This window comes from Panthera uncia, chromosome E3 (genome assembly GCF_023721935.1).
Source record: "Panthera uncia isolate 11264 chromosome E3, Puncia_PCG_1.0, whole genome shotgun sequence".
Lineage (NCBI taxonomy): Eukaryota > Metazoa > Chordata > Mammalia > Carnivora > Felidae > Panthera > Panthera uncia.
In genome coordinates, this window is record NC_064815.1 from 3,692,794 (window position 1) to 3,713,429 (window position 20,636).

At 51.2% G+C, this 20,636-nt stretch overlaps 1 protein-coding gene and 1 pseudogene across 6 annotated transcripts in view; both read left to right on the forward strand.

The window, feature by feature from the left end:
* The first annotated feature begins 2,127 nt into the window (after nt 1-2,127).
* CLEC16A (C-type lectin domain containing 16A) overlaps nt 2,128-20,636 on the forward strand; it is a 201,399-nt gene continuing 182,890 nt past the window's right edge. For 3 of the 6 annotated variants that reach the window (XM_049638244.1, XM_049638247.1, XM_049638245.1), the window contains exons 1-3: nt 2,128-2,391; nt 13,785-13,913; nt 17,180-17,313. In XM_049638244.1, coding sequence (XP_049494201.1) covers nt 2,312-2,391; nt 13,785-13,913; nt 17,180-17,313 — 343 coding nt within the window. In that variant the 5' untranslated portion in view covers nt 2,128-2,311. The remainder of the gene's footprint in view (nt 2,392-13,784; nt 13,914-17,179; nt 17,314-20,636) is intronic. The other 3 variants (XM_049638248.1, XM_049638249.1, XM_049638250.1) reach the window with 1 other exon arrangement.
* Nucleotides 17,320-19,269, forward strand: LOC125927881 (zinc finger CCHC domain-containing protein 9-like; annotated as a pseudogene).

Sequence of the window (20,636 nt, forward strand, 5' to 3'; positions counted from 1 at the left end):
TGGCCAGCCGCCCGCTGCCCGCGCTCATTGGCCTGCTCGACGCCCGCGGTCATTGGTCCGAGACGTCCGGGGGCGGTACCGCTTCGCTCCGCCCCTCGGGGTGCTGGCCTCTGACTTGCTTTCCTGGCTCCGGGCTCCGCCCAGGTCTCAAATCCAATTCGCTCTGAGAATCCCCCAGGGAGTAGCGGGAGGGGAAAGAGACAGAACACAGTTCGAACCTGCACGTATCCTAAGGGCTACGAAAGCTGGAGGAAACCGCAAACTTCTCAGCAACCCCCTAGACTTGGGTATGGCGTCACGCCTCTTTGGGACTCAGTTTACTTGTCAAAAGGAGGCAGGATGGGGGGCGGTGAATTTATCAGTGAAACTCTCCGACTTCCCAAAGTGGCAATTTTCCGTGGTGGGGAAGAGCTCCTTGAGCTCTCCAAATTCTGGCTGCATCGCGGGGGTCTACATAATAGGGTTCAGGGACACCTGAATAAAGACATTCCCAGGCAGCTCAGACCTGCAGCAGTGGGGGTGCTTCTTGTTTTTACTTTGTAAAGCATGTTTAAAAACAGTCCGTGTTAGGGGCGCCTGGATGACTCAGTAGGTTAAGCGTCTGACTCTTGACTCTTGATTTCAGCTCATGATCTCACAGTTGGTGAGATAGATCCCTGTATCGGACTCTGTGCTGATAATGCAGAGCTGGATTGGGATTCACTGTCTCCCTTTCTCCGCCCCTCTCTCGCTCTTTCTCTGCTCTCCTCCTCAAAATAAATAAATAAACATTAAAAAAACAAACAAACCAGTACGTGGTTAAACATTAAAACGTCCAAGAAGTACGTAGAGAAGTGAGTCTGCTACTCACTGATTTCCCCTCCTCATGAGCAACCCCTGTATATCCTTCAGGAGACTGATCTTGCCCAAAGCAATCTTCCAGAGCAGTTCAACAGATCTTTACATCTCAGGCCACACTGAGCTGGGTGCTTTACATACATTCCTTCATTGTAGCTAGATGGGGTAGTGTAGTATGTTACCACTTTCTACAGATCAGGAAATCTAGGCCCAGGGAAAGGGGAGGACCCAAGAAGATGCTAGGTCCGCATGCGTTTGGAGAACAGACCTGCCCTTTTTCTCCATGGCTGTTTTCTTGCCCCTCAGATGAACTACAGAGAAAACCATTAATTCTCCAACTGCTGAAGGTGAAACCTTCATGCAATCATTCATTCACTATGCCAATATTTTTGTTGTGGTTTATTTTGGGAGAGAAAGAAAGCACGAGCAGGGGAGGGGCAGAGAGACAGAGAGAGAGAATCCCAAGCTGGATGTCACCCTCAAGATTATGACCTGAGGGAAGCCAAGAGTCAGATGCTCAACCCACGGAGCCACCAGGCGCCGCACTCTGCCAGTATTTGTTGAGCACCTATGATGTGCAAAACTTTGTGCTAGGAAGTGGGGAGAACATTGGCCCTTAGCCCAAGTCTGAACACAGTTAATGGGACACCATAGATTGTAGAGAACTGTCTGGTATAGAAATGAATGAATGAATAATGACCACGGCAGTCTTGCCTCCAGGGAGCTTGTCACTCCCCAGGACAGAAATTTAGATACACTTCTTGGCTCATGTGGGGAAAGAAAAAAATTGTTAAGATCAAGGCCATTACCAATTTGGTACAGATTAGTAGCTTATTGGGGCATTAAATAAGGGTGCCAGGGTTTGAACCATGAGCGTAGGTAAGTCAATCCCTTAAACCTGTGATTGAGATTTCCCGGGGAGGAGGGGGGCGGCATGGGGATAACAGTATCCGCGTCATAGGCTGGTTGTTAGAATTAAGTAACAATATATGCAAATCGCTTAGGACATTGGCACATAGCATATATAGTGCAATAGCTATTCTTATCGTAAAAGCTAATAATTATCAACACTGCGGTTACTTTGAGTCACCCAACTTCACCGATGCCCTCCTCAAGGCTCCGCGCACAGGTTTCCCATTCCCGCCCACCATACGATACTGCGGGCTCTCCTCTCGCTCCGCCTCAGGTCCGTAGGTGCGTGATGCACGCCGGGCCTCGTAGTTCGTTTGCAGAGTCCTCTCGGCGGGGGCCTCGCGGGAGGACTGCATTTCCCAGCATTCCCCGTGGCGGCGGTCGTAAAGCGCGGCGGTCGAACGGCCGGTTCCGGCTGAATGTCAGTGCGGAGCTGTGGGCCGGGGAGGAAGGTGGTTGGCGGTCCCTCTACCACCTCCGCCGCTGCCTCCTCCGCTTGTGCTGCCGCTGCGGCCGCTCGGGCATGAGGCCGTGAGGCGCGCAACGGGTCGCGGCCGCCGACATGTTTGGCCGCTCGCGGAGCTGGGTGGGCGGGGGCCACGGCAAGTCTTCCCGCAACATCCACTCCTTGGACCACCTCAAGTGAGTGTGTTTGTTGGGGGGTGAGGGGGGCAGGCCGCGGGGCTGGACGTGGGAGTGGGGCGCATAGCCCCGGGCCGGGGCCTCTGCGAGGTGTGAGAGCGAGGTGGAGGGCGGAGAGAGACGCCCGGGAAAGACTGCATGGTGGTTAAGAGCGAGGGCTCTGGAGTCAGGGCGCTTGGATTCGAACCCTGACACCGTCGCTCCTCGCTGTGTGACCTTGGGCAAGTGGCTTAGCTTCTCGGAGTCTCGGCACCCTCGTCTGTAAAGTAAGGGGAGGAGATTTCAGTTTATGGATGCAGACTTCGTTGTTGCCGGGGGGCAGCGGTGGGCACCGAGCTTACCAGGGTGGTACTTCTTAGGCTGGACAGCTTAGGAGTCAGAGAGCTGGACCCAGGAGTCAGATCAGGGTTTGAACGTAAGTGCGTGAATTTTTAGGCCTCAGTTTCCTCGGTTGTAAAACGGGTATAGTGACAGCACCTGCTTCTTATCGTTTTGAGGGGAGGATAAGAGAATGCACGCAAAACTGGAAGGACGCACGAGGGCTCAATGAACGGCAGTAATGAAAATATTTTTTTTCCCCCCTTGCGGGAGACTAAGGGGAGGACTATCAGAAGTAGAGCTCTGGGGGAAGGACAGGTGGCAGACGTGGTCCTGGGAAGCAGGAGCGCATCACACCTGCATTCAGATCCTGATTCCAGCACTTAATGGCTGTGTGACCTTGGACAGATTACTTGGCCTCCTTGAGCCTCTGGTGCCCCCTCTGCAAATGGGGATGGTGAACCGTTGTGCAAGAATTCAGTCATGTCATGCATGGAGAGACATTGATCCCGTGTCTGTTACACAGTAGGTGGCTGATGGCGGTCACTGTGTCTATCAGCTAGGGAAGGCCTTCCTAGACCACCCTGCCTCAAGTGCTTACCCACCTCCATTCCTTTCCATCTGATCTTTCTCTTGATTTCATTCAATGCATAGCTCCACTGTCTACACTTACCCCGCTTGTTTTCGCTCCTTTTCTGTCTGCTCCTCAACTGTTAACTGCCAGGGGAGAAGAGACCCCCTTTTTTTGCTCACAGTGGTATTCTCAGCATCTCGTGCTGTGTGTCTGGCACACAGTAGGAGCTCAGTGGCTACTGAAAGAATGAAAAAAAAAATGAATGAATTGGGACAGGTGCAGAACATGTAGACAAACCTGGAATTTTTGGTGTGTGTGTGTGGGGGGGGGGGGGGGTTGGAGGTGCTGATGGAAAATGGAGAGTTGTGCAGAGGGAATGACTCCAGGGAGGAAAATATAGTGTGTGGGGTGGCAGTTGAGTTGGGAGAAGGCAAACCTTTGGTGGTAAGAAATAGACTGGTTTCCGGAGGGAGCTCCCAAGATTACTAATGGGAAGGAAGAAGGATGGAGGGGGGAGGCGGGGAGCAGTAGAAGGAAGATGGGGGCTCAGGGAAAGGATTGGTGGGAGGGAAATTAGATGGGGCTTCTCATTTGGCCAGGGGTGAGGATCCTTTGCTTCTCAGCTGTGTCCTTTCTAGCGTGGAGCAGGCGTTTAATAAATGTGTGTGATTCTTGAAGAGTAGGAGGCAGCAGGGATCAGGATGTAGTAAGGAATATTTTGGGTGGGGGGTGATGAGAGAGGACACAGGGAGGAGAGAGGCATAGACAGGGTAGGGGCGTGTAGGGAAGCCAGGAATCTTAAACGGGAGGGCAGCTGGACTGGAAAGGGAGAGGCGTAAGGATTTCAGGAATTTAGAGAGTGGGTGGATGTGTCTGAGACAGAGAAGGATGAATATCTAAAGGAGGTTGGGCCTCCTGCCAGCGTCCAGTCACCTGCAGGCTTTCCCCTAGCTCTGCCTGACTCTAGCCCTTGTCAAGTACCTGAATGATTATTGAGTGCATTTTCTCTGCCAGGTCCTCGCTCAGGACTTGTGTGTGTTATTCCTGAGTCCTCGCGAGTCTCTGAGGTGTAGGAACTGTTACTGGGTTCCGTTTTATAGAAGGGGAAGCTAAGGTTCAAAGAGGCTGTCACTTGCCCCAAGGTGACAACAGCTGAAACGGGTCAAAGCCAGGGTTTGCCCTTGATGCCTGTACCCACTGCACTGTCTTTCTGAATGAAACTTCCTCCCAAGTTGGTTTGGGAAGCGACTCGCAACTTGGCTCAGTCTCTGTGCCCAAAGGAGCATTTACCCTCTGGGCAGCCAAGGGGATGGTAAAGGTTCTCAGATTCCTTTTACGTATCTGGGCACTGCCCAGTTTCACTGTTTAGGTTGAAAGGCCATTGGGTGCTTTTGGAAACCCAAGCTGCCTGTCCTGGGTCAGGCAGATGAGCTTAATCCGTATTACAGTCTGAGCAACTCGGCGATTTACCTATCGGTGTGGGACTCGGAAGATCCCAAGATGACTTGGAAAAGAGTGCCGTAAACAGCTGGTCCTCACCCCAGCGCTTGTGACGTTCTTCATTTGGCTCCGATAGTAAACATCTTGGGCCTTAGGTACAGAACAGCTCATTCCCTGAGGGAGTTCACAGGCTGGTGGGGAGACAGCCATAATGCCCAGACTATACAGCGTGACAGATGCTGGGATCTCTGTAGGTCCAGGGTTCTGTAGGAACCCTTGGAAGCCTTCTGGGAGAGGCAACACCAGAGCAAAGTCTTCAGGGACAAGCAGGAGCCATCATGTGGGGCCGCAGGGTTGTGGGCAGGGAGACCCTGGGTTTGTGGAGTTTCAAGGTGGCGCTGGTGGTTGTAGGAAATAAGGGTGGAGGTAAAATGGGACTTGAGCTTCACCTGACACGAAGGGTGACCATCCCGGAGTGCCTGGGGTGGAGGGATTTCCCAGGACGTGGCACTTTCAGCACTAAAACTGGGAAAGTCCTGGGCACCTGATACAAATTGGTCAGGCTGCCACTGACAAGTGACAGGTCCTAATATATTCATGGCAGTGTGGGTGGAAAGATTAAGGTAAATAAAAGGATTTAGGATTGAAAAAAAAATTTTTTTTTGACATGCAGGGCATCTAGGAGCCCTCCCCCTTTTCAAAACAGACTATTTTTAAGAACAGTTCGAGATGTAAAGAAAAATTGAGAGGGTAATACAGAGAGAGCCGGAATTGCTTTGGAACCACGTTATTCGTCATAATGTTCTCCGCTTTCACTCTGGAAAGGAGGCAGCCTGTTAGGATTTTACTTTTGCTAAATAACGGAAAACTGTGTGCCTGTGGTCTTTGTCTACCGACCTGAGTTAGCGATTTAGTTGAGGGAGACTGAGATAGTAAGAGGTTATTTGCTACATGTCACGGGTGGGTGGTGTGCTGCCCACACTGGTGGCACGGCTGTGACAGTGACTGCCGAATGCCCACCAGCAAGGAAAATCTTTGCTGACGCATTTGCAGGATTGCTACCGCGAGATCACCTTTAGCAGAAACTGCCAGTTAGCATGCTGCTGGTAGGACTGTTGTGGTGTTAGGCTATTTCGTTGCCTTCACTCTGATCACCTTTGTGTGGGGGTCCACAGTCTTGGTCGCAAGGGACAGAAACCCACCTAGAACTGCCTTAGGCCCCAAATGGAAGGGATTGGCTCCGATCGCTGGCTACGCCACGGCTGAGTGCAGGTGTTCAGACAAAAGCTGTCAGAGTCTGTCTCTTTCCCGTTCTTGTCTCTGCGTATCTCCTGTGTTGGTGCCATCGTTAGCGGGCTCCAGGCTTACATCATAGCCGTCTAGCAATCCGTGGGGAAAAGGGAGCATCTTTTCTAAATATTGCCAGCAGAAGTCAGAAGTGAGTATAGTTGGACCACCTGGGGATCTCATGCCCATCCCTGACCCTTGGCCCTTGACCCTTGGTGCTGTACTCGGCCCTTGCCTGGAGCTGGGGTGGCATCAGCTCCCCCGCCAAGCTAGTGGACAGAGAATGAGAGACAGGGGAGGTTCCCCTTGGGAAAATCAGGGGTTATTACCCAAAGAGAAGAGGAATGTATACCTAGCAGGCAAATGGTCATGTATTCCTGGTACAGTCTACTTTTGCCTAAGAGAGCACTGATTATTTTTAAGGGTACAGTGTTGTCAGAATAATTTTTAAGATATCATAATCACCATATCACTCATAATGAGCCCAAGCACCCATCGTGTCAGGTCCGAGTTCTTCTAGGCCGTCGGAGTGTTCTAGACTCTGTTCCCATCCATCCAGTTCGGCATGAGGGCCCTGTAATGCAGGCTAGGGGGTCAGGAGCCTCCTTGGTAGGCAGACACCCGTTTTTAAAAAGTTTTTTAAATTTTATTTATTTATTTTTAAATATATATTTATGAGAGAGAGAGAGAGAGAGGGAGCACGCACGAGTGGGAGAGGGGCAGAGAGAGAGCATCCCACACAGGCTCTGTGCTGTCAGCACAGAGCTCGACAGGGGGCTCCATCCCACAAACTGCAAGATCAAGACCTGAGCCAAGATCCAGTCAGAGGCTCAGCCGACTGAGCCACCCAGGCGCCTGGCAGACACCCATCTAAATGGGGACGTAAAGAGTGAGGGGTGTGCCGGGCTGTAGGGGTGGGGTGGGAGGGACGATACTTTAGGCAGACCAAACCATGTTTGAGAAGCCTGGAGGAGAGAAAGGCTCAGGTTATTCACTAAGGGTGGTGTACGTGGGGTGAGGGGGCAGTGCAGGACCCCACAGCAGGCTCATGATGCGGGAGAGGTCACAGAGACATCTCCTTAAATTATGTGAAGGAATTCGGACATCAGGCTGAGAACAGTGGGCAGCCGTTGAAGAATTAACCAGAGTGCCGCGGTGCAGCCAGAGTTGGAGAGCAGGTTGGGGGAGGGCCCAGCAGGAGGTGGGCGTCCCCTCGGCCTCCTGGGAAGCGAGGGTGGCAGCCGGCCCTAATCCGGGGGTGCTTCTTGTGCGGCTTCACGGACCTCCTCTCTCGCTCCCTGTTCCACACACCTCACACGCCCACCTGTCTTCATCTTTGCTCTCCCCTGGAGCTCCCCTCCCCTTCCTGCCCGTCCAGACGCCCACCTGCATCGTTGAAGTACCAGTTCTTCCATAAAAACTGCCCTGTGACTTCAGCCGGCAAGAAGCTCTACTGTCGTCTCTAATGTCACTTGTGGTGCCCACTGTCCCGCTCAGTGTGCCCACTGTCACGCACAGTCTTACCATCACCAGAGGTAGACCAGCTGTTAGAGGCTCTGGGCTTTTCAGGCTTTATCCTGGCCGCGAGTTAGATGCCCGGGAAGCTGCCCAGGGTTCCTCAGGCATGTCCTTTTGCCATCAGAAGTGCTCTTGCGTGATGTGTTTGCCTCTCCCCATTTGAACGTAAGCCTCGTAAGGACAGAGACCGGCGTGTCTTGTCCACCTGGGAATTGTTAGATGCCGGCACAGGGCCAGGCACACGGTAAGTGATCAAGGAGTGTTTATCACAGGGTGAGTGTAAGAGGCAAGTCTGGCCAGGCTTTTCTCCACACCAGCCTGCTCTGGCCAGTTTGTTTCCAGTGCCCGTCCTGGAGCTGTGGCTTTCTGTAGGGCCGAGAGCCCTGCCCACACCCTCGTGTGGTTGCCAGCTCCCCGAATCTCAGACCCAGTCTCGCTGGCTGGCCCAGTTTGACATCTTTCTGGGGTGACTCATCGGGAGAAGCACCGCCTGTAACACCTTTCCCCAATCCTCTGGTCTGGTTGCAGCCCATGAGGAGCTGGGCCTTGTGCTGCTGGCCAGAAGGCCGGGCCCTGACCAGGGGTGGTTTTCAAGGCGCAGGGTGGATGCTGTTAGCAGTAGTCTCCCCCCACCCCCCGGTGCTGAGCAGACCAAATAGACAAAGGCTCTATGTCCCTCTGTCTCCCCCCCCCCGCCCCCCGACATTGTTATTTGGCCTGGCTTTGGGGGAGTGGACTTCTCGTCTAGGCCTCTGCCACTCCTCTTACCCTTCAGCTTACGGGTCAGTTTCAGGATCTTCCAGTAGGAGCGATCTAAGAGGCATATTCTGATACAAGTCATAAAACCCGTATGAACTTAGTGTGTCCGTCTCTGAAGTGGACATAATTGTTGTTGACCATAATGGTTTAACCTGTGAGATAAGTGGTTCTTGAGAGAGCAGGGTCTGTGGGGCAGAATTTGTTTACAGCCCATTGTCCTTGGCGAGGAGCCTCCGGTGTGTTGGTTGCACACTGGCAGTAGGCTGTGGTTTTCCACTCGCCAGGCATTTCAGACTCTTCAGCTGGTCTCCAGGTAGAGGTCGCTCATGGGCAGGGTTTTGATCCTGGGAGCCTCCGTTCTACAGAGCCTGTGCTGGGGATTCCGTGATGTTGGCTGTTGTCCAAAGAAACAGAGTAAGAGTCAGTTATGAGGACTGACTTTACAATCTGATATGTATTTTCATGCCTTTTTGGTTTGTTGTTTATCTGCTCGGTTTTCTTGCATGTAGGGCATTCATAACTTCATGTAAATGCTTGGTTAATAATAGCGTTTCCTGCATTGTCTGCATTTTCTGTACTCTAATGGTTCTAAGCAGGGGATCTGGAGTCAGGCCGTCTGGGTCCCCTCTATCAGGACTCTGTGCAGGCCCTGGCTTCCCAGAGCATCAGTCCTGCAGGATTATTGTAAGGGTTTAATTAGTGGTTACATCTGAAGCAGTCAGGAGGGCCGAGCAAAAGTAGGCTGCAACTGTTTTGTGATGGTGATGATAAGAATGTGCACACGCAGAGTTTGAGAGAAAATGTTTTCCTTGTACCAGTGATCACTGTAAGAGAAAAATCTGTCCTTGTGCCCTTGGAAACTCAGATAGGGTCACAGCCTTGCCCCCAAACACGGCCATGGTAACATTGTTGATCGTCTGAACAATGAGGAATCCAAATGTCCAGCAGAAGAGTAACTCCTGTGCTTGTTTTCTAAACGGTATACAATGTAGCCATTATAGATGCCCGCCGTTGTTGTAACAAAAATGCTTTTACTACCCTAAGTATGGGGAAGGGGGAAAGATGGGCATGGAAATGATATACAGCATGAGCTCCCCCATGTAAATATCCATGGCAAAGGAAGAGACCCAACTAAATACATTACACTCCCGCAGCGCTCATGTCTGGGCAGTGGCAGGATTGACATCCCCTTTGTTATTGTTGTTGAAGTGTTCAGCCTTTCTCAAATGAGTGTTAAACTCAAAATCAGAAAGTTATTAAACTTGAGGCACATAAACTGTGGCACAGCCATAGTCGGAGTGAAAAGATAGGCAAGGTGCAGGTACAATCATCACAGAAATTTAGAGATTGAGATGTCGTGGGTATTTGCAACAACCGACAGCCAACATCGAGAAAATGAGTATTTCAGACACTGCCATTTACAACACCATCAAAAAACATCAGTTACCTACAAGTAAATCTTAACAAAAGATAGGCAAGATCTCTCTGCAGCAAACGCTGAAAGAAATGTAAATGTCATGATGTTACTTTATTGTAAAGATGTCAGTTCCCTCTATATTTAGCTATAGATTTAGGGCAATCTTAAAGGAAATCTTAGCAAGTGTTTTTGTGAAAGTTGAGTAGGTGATTTTCAAATTTATATGGAAATGCAAAGGGCCAAAAATAGCCAGTGTAATATGGGGGGAGGGGGGGAAAGAAGGGAAAAAAGTCAGGAGCCCTTCCATTATCACCTAGTAAGATTTATCATAAAGCCGCAGTCATCGGGCATCATGGTATCAGCACAAAGGTAATGAATAGATCAGTGGAACTAGAGCATTCGGAAAGTCCCTGCAGGTGTGGTCATCTGATAAACGACAGAGGGGACATTAGAGTGCATGGGAGAAAGCAGGACCTTTTTAGCAAAGGATGCTGCCTCAACTAGATATCCGTATGGAAAAAGTGAATTTTGGCCACTATCTTACACCATCCACAAAAAATCGGTTCCAGATGTACCCTAAGACAAACTGTGTGAGGGGCAAGGAGCCTCACGGAAATAGGTGCTACCCTGTCTCTACCTCCTGCCTCCCTCACCTGGGATGGAGAAGCGGGTCCTCTGGCTCATGGCATGACCCCTGCCCCCAGCTTCTGGGATCCATACGTAATCAATCTCGTGACTCTCCTTCCTTTGCGTGGGTGTTGAAACTACATCTTCAAACAAAATGACCCCCCCTCCTCCCCCCCGCGGGTTTCACTTCCTCAAGGTGGAGGCTCCGGTACTAAGGGGGCTACCTGCCGCCCCCATGTGGGTGGCCGCTGCCTCTTCATCCAACTGCATATTTTAGTTTTTTTCTAATGTTTACTTGTTTTTGAGAGAGAGAGAGACACAGTGTGAGTGGGGGAGGGGCAGAGGGAGGTAGAGACAGAATCCTCTGACTCTGAGCTGTCAGCACAGAGCCTGACATGGGGCTTGAACCCATGAGCTGTGAGATCATGGCCTGAGCTGAAGGCTGACGCTTAACCACTGAGCCACCCGGGTGCCCCCAGCTGCATATTCTTAATTCAGCACACCAGCTCCTGCTTCTCAACACAGAAGGCTTCACCAAGAGATGTCAGGAGTTAGAAGCCAGGGCTGACCATAAGATTTTAAACTCTCCTCTCCCTATGGTGGTTTTTCAGAGCAGAGCCGCTTACCCGGGCCCCCAGGCCGCTGCTTCCTACGAGGCCAGGAGTGTGTTAGTGGGAGGCTAATGGATTCCATCCCCTGGGCAGAAGGAAACACCAGAGGGGGGAGGATCTGCCTCCTCCCCCCTCCCCCCCTGCAACAGCACCTGCCCTGGCATGGTAGGGGGCACACTGTGGGTTGTACCCAGAATGTCACTGATGGCTGTGGTGTGGGTGACGCAACTACTCTGAAACTTGCGTGGGAGCTTATTCAGAATGCAGACTTGGGGGTCTGCACCCCAGAATCAGATTCGGTGGGTCTGGGGTGGGGAGCTAGAATCTGCAGCTGAAACAGGGGTTTCTGATGCCGGGGTCCCGTGAAGCACAATTTGAAAAACTCCGCTCTTTGAGCTTCTTGGCGAAATTGCGCTGGAAGGGAACGGAGGCATGGATTCAAGAGCGGGTCCCCCCCCATCAGCTTCAGCGTGTGGGGGTCCCTTGGCACAGGGGGAAGCTGGCCTCCAGGCCCATATGCAGCCTCGCCCGGAGATTTGGGCACAGGTGGTGGAGATCTCTATTTTTGGAGAGCTGTTCTAGTTGTTGTGTTAAAAGTTGCATGCAATCTTTAATGAAATGATTAAGTGACTGATTATACGGTCTTTAAAATCAAACAAACAGCAACAATATTAATAAATAAAACCCAGTCCCTTGAAGCCGATTCATCCTGACTGTTGCATCTGCAAGGTTCTACCTCTTTATACCCTACCCATTTCTTTTTAATTTTTTTTTTTAACATTTATTTATTATCGAGGCAGAGAGAGACAGAGCATGAGCATGGGAAGGGCAGAGAGAGGGGGAGACACAGAATCTGAAGCAGGCTCCAGGCTCTGTGCTGTCAGCACAGAGCCCGACACCGGGCTCGAACTCACAAAGTGCGAGATCACGACCTGAGCCGAAGTCAGACGGTCAACCGACTGAGCCACCCAGGTGCCCCTATACCCTACCCATTTTTAGAGATCTTCGATGGCAGGATCCTGTCTATTCTTTCCCTGCCTTGCTCTCACCAGCCCCACCTCCAAACTGAAGGTAGCCATAAAAGAAGTCAGGAGGTGACCCTTCTTGAGTCACTTCCTCTTAGTGTCCCCTTTTCCTTCCCCAACCGTGACAGCTGAAGTTAGCCTGGAGGCGCCATCTTTTTTTTTTTAACGTTTTTTTTTTTTTTTTTGCGAGAGAGAGAGAGAGAGAGAGAGATCGAACGTCCTTGAGAGTCACCATCTTTTTTTTAACTTTTTTTTTTGTGGGGAGGAGAAATCGAACGGGCCCGAAGAGTGGGGGGTGCAGAGACAGGGAGACAGGCTCTGAAGTGAACTCTCTGCTGACGGCAGAGAGCCGACGCGGGGCCGAAACTCAGGAACTGCGAGATCATGACCTGAGCCAAAGTCAGACGCTTTACCGACCGAATTACGCAGATACCCCGCCGTCTTAACGACTCTTCAAGTTTTTATATAAATTCCAGTTGACAAGCGTAAGAGTCGTTTCAGGTGTAGAATTGAGTGGTTCAACACTTTACACCTGGGAAAGTGCATGCCTTAATCCCCATCACCTGTCTCACCCATCCCCCTACCCCCTCTCCTCTGGTACCTGTCAGTTCTCTATAGTTAAGTGTCTGTTTCTTGGTTTGCCCCTTTTTTTTGCACCCCCGCCGTTTGTTTGTTTTGTTTCTTAAATTCTACAGATGAGTGAAATCATACAGTATTTGTCTTTCTCTGGCTCATTTCACTTAGTGTAACACTCTCAAGCTCCGTCTGTGTCGGATACAAAAAGACTAATTCGAGGGGGCAGAGGCCCCCCGGTGTTGACAGCCGCACTGTCCCTAATAGCCAACTTCTGGAAGAGCCCAAGTGCCCACTGACTGACGAACGGCTGAAGATGTGGTGTATATACAACGGACTGTTACTCAGCCGTAGAAGAGAAGGAGCTCTTGCCATTTGCAGCAACGCCATCCCTTACAAGCTGTGCCTCCCCCCCCGCCCAGGGCACTCGGCCAGATGCTAGTCCCCACACTGCCCAGGACTGGCCTCGGTGATTCTTTCGGTTGTCCCGATCACCAGTAGCGGCCTGAGGCTGGGCCCGGGTCGGCCTGCCTCTCCCCCGGTGGCGGGCTCAGGCCTGGTGCAGCCCAGGCCTTTGGGGAACATGGGGCACAGTGCAGGAGCCTCCCTCCCAGACCCACTTAACTTTGATGGGCACTCAGCACCTGAGGTCGGTGCCTTGAACCTCCAGCTGCAGGGTTTAGTCCAGCTATCACTTCTGATGGGCGTGGGATTGTCTTGACTGCAGGTGGCTTTTGCCCCTGCGACTGGCTTGGGGACCTACCCTCCCTAATCTGTGACTCCGCCTTTTCTCAGTCCCTGCACCAGCCCGGCTGGCTGCGGGGTTTATGCTAGACTCTTGGCCTGGGCCGTGTGCCTGCCCTCGCTCCACCAGCATCGGGATCACGTGGGGAGAGCGTGACAAGGCCCGCGCGTCCTGCTGGTTCTGAGTCTCCAGATGGGCTCCAGCAGCCCCCACTGTATCCACCCTTCAGGTGATTCTTTTGCACCCCGGAGGTTGAGGATGGCCGTCTTCAAGGGCTTGATGGTTCCCCGGCATCAGCTTGGGTTGGCGGGTTTCTGGTTAACCCTTCACAACACTGTCTGTCATGTGTCTTGGGTGGTGAGTAGCATCTCCTGACGGGAGTTGGGCTAACCACATCTGAGCTAGGGCCGCTAGTTGTCCTCAGAAACGTCGCCGGCGGTCACCGAGCCTGGTTGGCCATTTCAGTTGGTAATGCTTCATTTTCTTTCCTTTTCGTCAGGTATCTGTACCACGTTTTGACCAAAAACACCACAGTCACAGAACAGAACCGGAACCTGCTAGTGGAGACCATCCGTTCCATCACTGAGATCCTAATTTGGGGAGATCAAAATGACAGCTCTGTATTTGAGTAAGGGTTTCTCGTGTGTTTTTTTGTTTTGTTTTTTGACTCTCCTTCCTTTGACTATTTTTCTAAATGTATCCCATGAGTCATTCTTGATGACATCAGGATCTGATACCAGCCTGGTCTTGCGCAGATAGCTATCTATATCTCTATCCATACAAAATGTCCTTGAGACACTGGAGAAATGTAAGCTGAAAATGGGAAAGGGACATGAGCGTCTCCCGAAAAATCTGAAAATATCATGGATGATTTTCCGAGTAGCATCTGACAGCCTCCCCAAAGGGGAGAAAACGTCCTGGGAAGTTAGCTTCGAAGTGAACTGACAGGGCCCTGCCCTGGAGAGACACGAAGGGCTCATATTTATTGTGTTAACTGTTGGGCAGGCACAGTGCTGAGCTCCCGATGAGATAATCTAAGTCTCCCAGCTGCCCCGGGGGCGGCGTCCGCATCCCCATTAATCTCCTGTCACACCGCTGGTAGGCAGGCACGAGGCAGCTCACGCCCAGAGCCCACGAAGGGGTTTCTCCTCATTGGCGTACTTCCTAGATGAGCAGTTTTAGGCCAGCCTCACTTTCCTCATCTTTAAAGGAGAGTTCCTGCCTACTGCCCGGTACAGAGGAGGCACTCCAGAATTGTTAGCACGTGGTAATTCGGAAAGATGTCCCTGTTGGACGGATGAAAAGCAAAGGCTGGAGGCCACGGACAGCTTCCCCAGGAGACCTGTCTCGGTGTCTGAGTGCAGAGGGACTCGGGTTACAACCACCACCAAAGACAGGTTTTATTTTTATATAAGATAATCTCAACTGGAAGCTTTGAGGCCCCTTAAAAAGCCCCTTTGAAACAAGTAAAGGAGTTCCATTTCCAGCCTAGCTTATTAGCTAATCTGATTTTCCAGATAGCTTTCTGTCTTCATCCGTACTTGTGGAAAATGCAAACCCGTGACGCAGGCCTCTTCCCCAAAGGAAAACAGGAGTAGGGAGGGAGGCAGTGCCTGCAGAGGGGACTAGATGCATCTCAGGATGCACGGGGAACCGCTTGGTCGGTTGGTGTCTGTTTTGGGGATGAGATAGACCCTCGGGTTAAAGGCTAGAGACCGTGTCCCTCTTGACTAGAGTGGACTTTCTGAGCCCATCTGTTGTCTCAGAACAACTGGCCCGTGCTTCCTAAATGGCCCCCCCGTGGAGTGCCCAGGAGAATTTGTTTTTAATTCATTTCTTTTAGAATAACTTTAGATTTATGGAAAAGTTGCAAAGCTAGTACAGAAAGTTCCCCAGCACCCCTCACCCCGTTTCCCCCACTGTTAACGTCTTATATGACTGGGGTGCATTGGTCAAAACTGAGAAGCTAAGCTTGGTTCGTTACTGTTCGGTAGACCCCTGACTTGATTTGGATTTTGCCAGTTCTTCCATTAAGATCCCGCCCAGGCTCTCACGGTGCCGCAGAGTGTCGCGTCTCCCAGCCACCTCTGGTCTGTGACTGATTTCCAGTCTTCTCTTGTTTTCAGGAGAAAACCTTGATGTGTTTTCGAGAAGTACTGGCCATTCCCCCCACCCCGATCTGGGTTTCTGCGATGTTTTTCTCATGATTAGCCTGGGGTAGAAATAACTGTCACAATATGTCCTTTTCAGCCCACCGTATCAGCAGCCCCCACATCCACCTGCGCTCTAGCGAAGTTACTCTGATTTTTGGTTAAAGTGGTGTCAGCCAGGTTTTTCCACTATAAAGTTACTCTTTTCCCCATTCCCTACACACCACCTTTGAAAGAGTCACCCAATGTAGCCCACCTGGGGGCTTGGAATTAAGCTCCAACCTTCTGGAAAGGGGTGAGTAGCTATATACAGTATTTGAAAATCTGCATAGATTTGTCTCTTTTCCCCATTTATGTATTCAGTGAGTTATTTATTTTTAAGAAACAGACTCTTTTTAAAAAAATATTTATTTTGAGAGAGAGAGAGAGAGAGAGAGAGAGAGAGAGAGAGAGAGGATCCCAAGCAAGCTCTGGACTGTCAGCACAGAGCTCAATGCGGGGCTCGATCTCACAGTGAGATTGTGACCTGAGCCAAAAGCAAGAGTCGGATGTTCGGCTGAGCCACCCAGGCACCCCAGTCATTTATTTATATCAATATGGGCTCATGATGTTTGTTTTATACTCTGATTATTAACAAGTTCCCACATTGGTCATTGTGCTGCACTGAGCCTGTTGGGCGACCCTTGGGAGTCACTGATTTATTCAACCTGAAGCACAGGTGGACAAAATGGGTCAAATGGTAGAAATATTCTTGGGATCAGCGTGACTGACCTTTGTAGGCAGACAGGCTCCCAGAATCAGAGTTGAATAAGGTTTGAGGTCATGTTTTCTCAGGTCATGTTTCCTTATTCATTTACCCTTTCAGGAATTCAAACAGAGGTTATGTAGCCCCGAGCAAGTGCCAGGCCCATGGTCCTGCCACCGTGGAGCTGAGAGCCGAGGGGAGAACTAAGTGACAGATACATGTGACTGCAGGGACCTGTTGTGAGTGTCCCAAATGAGAGGCTACCTGGTCCTAGCTTGCATATAGAGAACATGTAGCTAGAAAACCCCATTTTCTTCCTTTAAAGAAAGGCATAGGGGGTTCTGTCTCCATTTCAAGACTAAAAGAGCCAACATGTGGCTCAAAAGTGTGTGTTCCCGGGCTGCATGCAGACAGCTGTCCTGTCCAGAATAAGAAAGGCAGAAGCTGATTTAGGGACTCATGAGGGTCTCCCTGCCACATCGGCCCCTTCAATTGCCTCCAGTTGTTTTTCCCTGGATTTGGAAACCCATATTCTTTTAGTAGCATTGTTTTGCCCCATTGGAGGGAATGCTGGTTGTCACTAACACTCAAAGATACGAAAGCCAAGGAAAGAGGCCTAGTACGGAAAGCTGAGGATACAGAGTATTGGATGGAGAATGCTGCCTGTTGGGCTTCCAAGCATAGGTAGAATAATGTGTAATCACTTTGGCGGTAAAGATCTCGCCCTTTCTGTAGGAATCGAGGTCACGGCTTCCTAGGATCGGCCGTGTGCTCAGATTCTGGGGAGAGAGCGTGAGTGGCTGCAATTTGCGGTGGCGGAGGGAGGCGTCCAGGGAGGCGAGGAGCCGGGGCCACGCAGGCCGTGTGACCCGGCTGCTCTCTGGATGCCTTTGGGGGCCGGGGGCGGCCCCCACACACATGCGGTGCACATAGCCAGGGGGTGACGTGTATCTCCAGGAGTAGCCGCAAACCTCTGATGCTTTCCCCTTCTCTCCCCAGCTTCTTCTTGGAGAAGAACATGTTTGTTTTCTTCTTGAACATCCTGCGGCAGAAATCAGGCCGCTACGTGTGCGTTCAGCTGCTGCAGACCTTGAACATCCTCTTTGAGAATATCAGTCACGAGACCTCACTCTGTAAGAATAGCCCCTGATACCTGCCCCCTCACTGCTGAGCTTTGGCGGCCTGGAGTTTGGCGTGGTTTTCGTGTGGCTTTTTGAACGTCTGAGCTTACCGTGTGTGTTAGGGCGCTTGGGCTGCTGTCACAGAATGCCCCAGACCTGGTGACTTAGACAACAGAAATTTATTTTCTCCTAGCTCGGGACGTTAGAAGTCCCAGATCAAGGTGCCATCAGGGTTAGTTTCTGGGGAGGCCTTTCTTCCTGGTTTGCAGATGACTGTCTTCTCGTTGTGTCCTCACGTGGCCTTTCTGTGTGTGTGTGGGTGTGCACGCGTGTGTGTAGTGAGTTCTGGTATCTTTTCCTCTTTTAAGGACGCCCACCTTTGACCAGGGTCCTGCGGTAGGACCTTGTTTGACCTTAATTACCTCCTTAAAGCTTCTGTCTCCAAATACAGTCACACTAGGGGCCGGGGCTTGACTATGATAATTTGGGGGCCACGCAGTTCAGTCCCTAACCATGTTTATCCCTGCGTAGTGGGGTACTGGGAAGGGCTGTGAGGGCTCCTCTCTGCTGAATGGTTCTGGGCTGTTCACATTTTTTTCTTTATAACTCGTTGGGGTTGCTGAATAACCAGCCAACACGGAGGGGCCTCTCTGGCTCACTAACTCAGCTGCCCTGGAGGATTCCTGCGTGTTTGACGAGGTACCTTTGATGATACCATGACCAGGTGGGCACGAGTTACTACCGCACATAGTAAGAGACCTTTGGCTGCAACATCATGGGAGGATACGAAGGAAGGGGTCGTTTGAGGGCGAAGCCCAAAACCTACCAAAGGGTAAACAACTTGAAGCCAGTAGGCTCTCTGTTAAAAATGATGCGCCCCAAGCAAAACACAAAAAGAAAAGAAAAAGGAGTACTTAAATGAAGGTGTAAATGGATTTCTGGAATACCCAAGACAAAACTCACAGGTGGTTCATAATGGGGAGATGATAGCAACATTCAGGAGGTAAGGGAAGAAATTGCAGTTGCTTTTAAAAGGGAAGGAAACTGAAAAGACCAGCAGCAAAGAAAAATGCAGTGGTATGTTTCCACTGTAGAAAACCTGGCCACGGGATTGCAGATCGCCCAGCCATCCTCGAGAATCAAGATACTGGAGTGTGGGTCCACAGAGCATGAACTCACCTAGGGCGGAGCCAAAGTGGACCCGGCTCTTGGTGAATTTCCTCCCGTAGAATGTTTTGTTGGTGGAGAGATGGGGCATCTGCCCATATCTTGTCCTGAGAATCCCAGGGGACTCTGTGCTGATGGTGGTTGCTGTAGACTGTTGTTCTGTGGAACATTTTAAGGGAGATTGCCCTGAGAGTCGGAATTCAGACGGAATGGTCACAGCCGGCCGCTGGGCGAAGGGATCGAGTGCAGACTATGAAGAAATTTTGGATGTGCCTGAACCACAGAAATCCAAAACAAAGATACCTAAAGTTGTTAATTTTTGATAACAATTAGTACCTACTCTGCAAATTTGAGCTGGGCCCCCTTGGAGACCTGTGTTCAAGATACCAGTACGATCTGGGTATCATCAAACAGCTTCCTGAGTGCCGTCCGTTAAAGAGTGATTCCGTCCCTGGAGAAAATGCCTCAAGGAAAGTAGAAGGTGTTCACACTGGATTCTCCAAAAGAACATTTTTAACAGACAGAACTGAAGTATGGCTAAGTGGTTATAGGCACTGGATTGTAACAGTCATCTTTTTTTTAAAAAACTGTACATTCACGTGAGCCACTCCTCAACAAGGTATAACTGATTTGCATTTGGAAATGAAGTTTTGGTTATATCGTTTTCTTGGTTTGAGGTATCAATTATTATATTACGAATTTGTGAGTTGCCACAGAATCTACGGTATTCTTAAACTTCCAGTAAAAACTCATTTGCTATTAAAAAAAAAAAAAATCAGCCAACAGAATAGGCCCTGGAGGTAGCAGGGTGAGGAAGAACAACCCAGGAGCAAGCGAGAGTGAGACCCAAGCTCCTTCTCTGGCCTCGCTAAGCCCAGGCTCCTCCTCTGACACAGCCGCTCTGGGAGACAGGTGCTGTGGGCACCCTCACTCCATGCCGGGAGAGTTTGCGTCACGAGCCTCTGGTGAGCGCTCTAGCGGTGCCCGGATCCGGAAGGGGTGTGAGTCCAGCTGTGTTAGTTCAGTGCCCGCACCCGGGGGTGACTGTGCCCCAGGAGGACATTTGTCAGTGTCGTATCGGGTGAGGGGCTGGGGGTGCTGTTAGCCTCTGGCGGGTGGAGTCCTGGGATGCGCAGGACCGCGCCCCACGGTAAAGGGCTATCAGCTCAGACTGTCAGCAGAGCCCAGGGTGGGAAACGTTGCTTTAGCTCCTCCTCCTCCGGGCTTGACTGGCCCGCTTTGCGATCGGCAATCCCTGGGCCCTGCCCGCCAGGAGTAGGGAAGAGAAGACCAGTGACCGGATGTCTGTGTTAGAAGCAGGCTCTAGGTCCCCAAGAAGGGTCTAGGAAAAGTTTCTGGTGGATGGAAAGGGGTAAAGACAGTGGCATCCCTATCAGGAGGGAGCGGGGAGAGGCCGGAATTGGCTGCTGAGTGGAGGCTCTCAGAGTGGCCACTAGGTGGTGCTGCCGTCCTAGGAGCCTGCACTCACGCTTCCCGGTGAATGAATGGGAGTTGACAGATGTGAGTTGACTCACTCTCCCTAAGTGGTTTCCCGTGTTAACAGCTTTTGTTTCCCTGGATGCGAATTGTGTGTGGTTTCTGAAAACTGAGAGAGGGGAAGACCCAGCTCGGTGGTGCAGGCCCCGGACTCCAGCCCCCCAGCTCCCGGGCCCGGCTCTGCCGGATTCGCCCTGCACGTGCTCTGGGGGCGAACTGTCCTCTCCAGGCTGCACCTTCTGCTTCCGTGGAGCAGAGATGACACTCGTATCTGGGGAATGGGGTGGTTTGAGGACTAAGCGTGACCGCGGGCGTGCGGAACGTGGTGTGGGGTCTGGCAGATGGAAATGTCCACTCAGGCTGGTTTTATCATTAAATCCAGCGTCCCCCCACCAAATGTCTGTTGTCTGGTTACCCTTCCTAAGCCCAGCTCGCCCGGGGGCTCCTGGATCGAAGGTGGGGGTTGGGGCAATAGGAAACGCTGGAGTTTCTGGATCACACGGCTTTCTGAATTGGGTCTTAGAAGGATACCGTGCTGTGAGGTACGCAGACAGATGCCAGTATCTTTACAGGGAATTCACCAGAATCCTTTTTATAAGCCCTGTAAAAGCGGCCAACAGCACCGCCTTTGACAGAACTTTGGTTTGTGGGGGTGAGGAGGACGGTGAGTT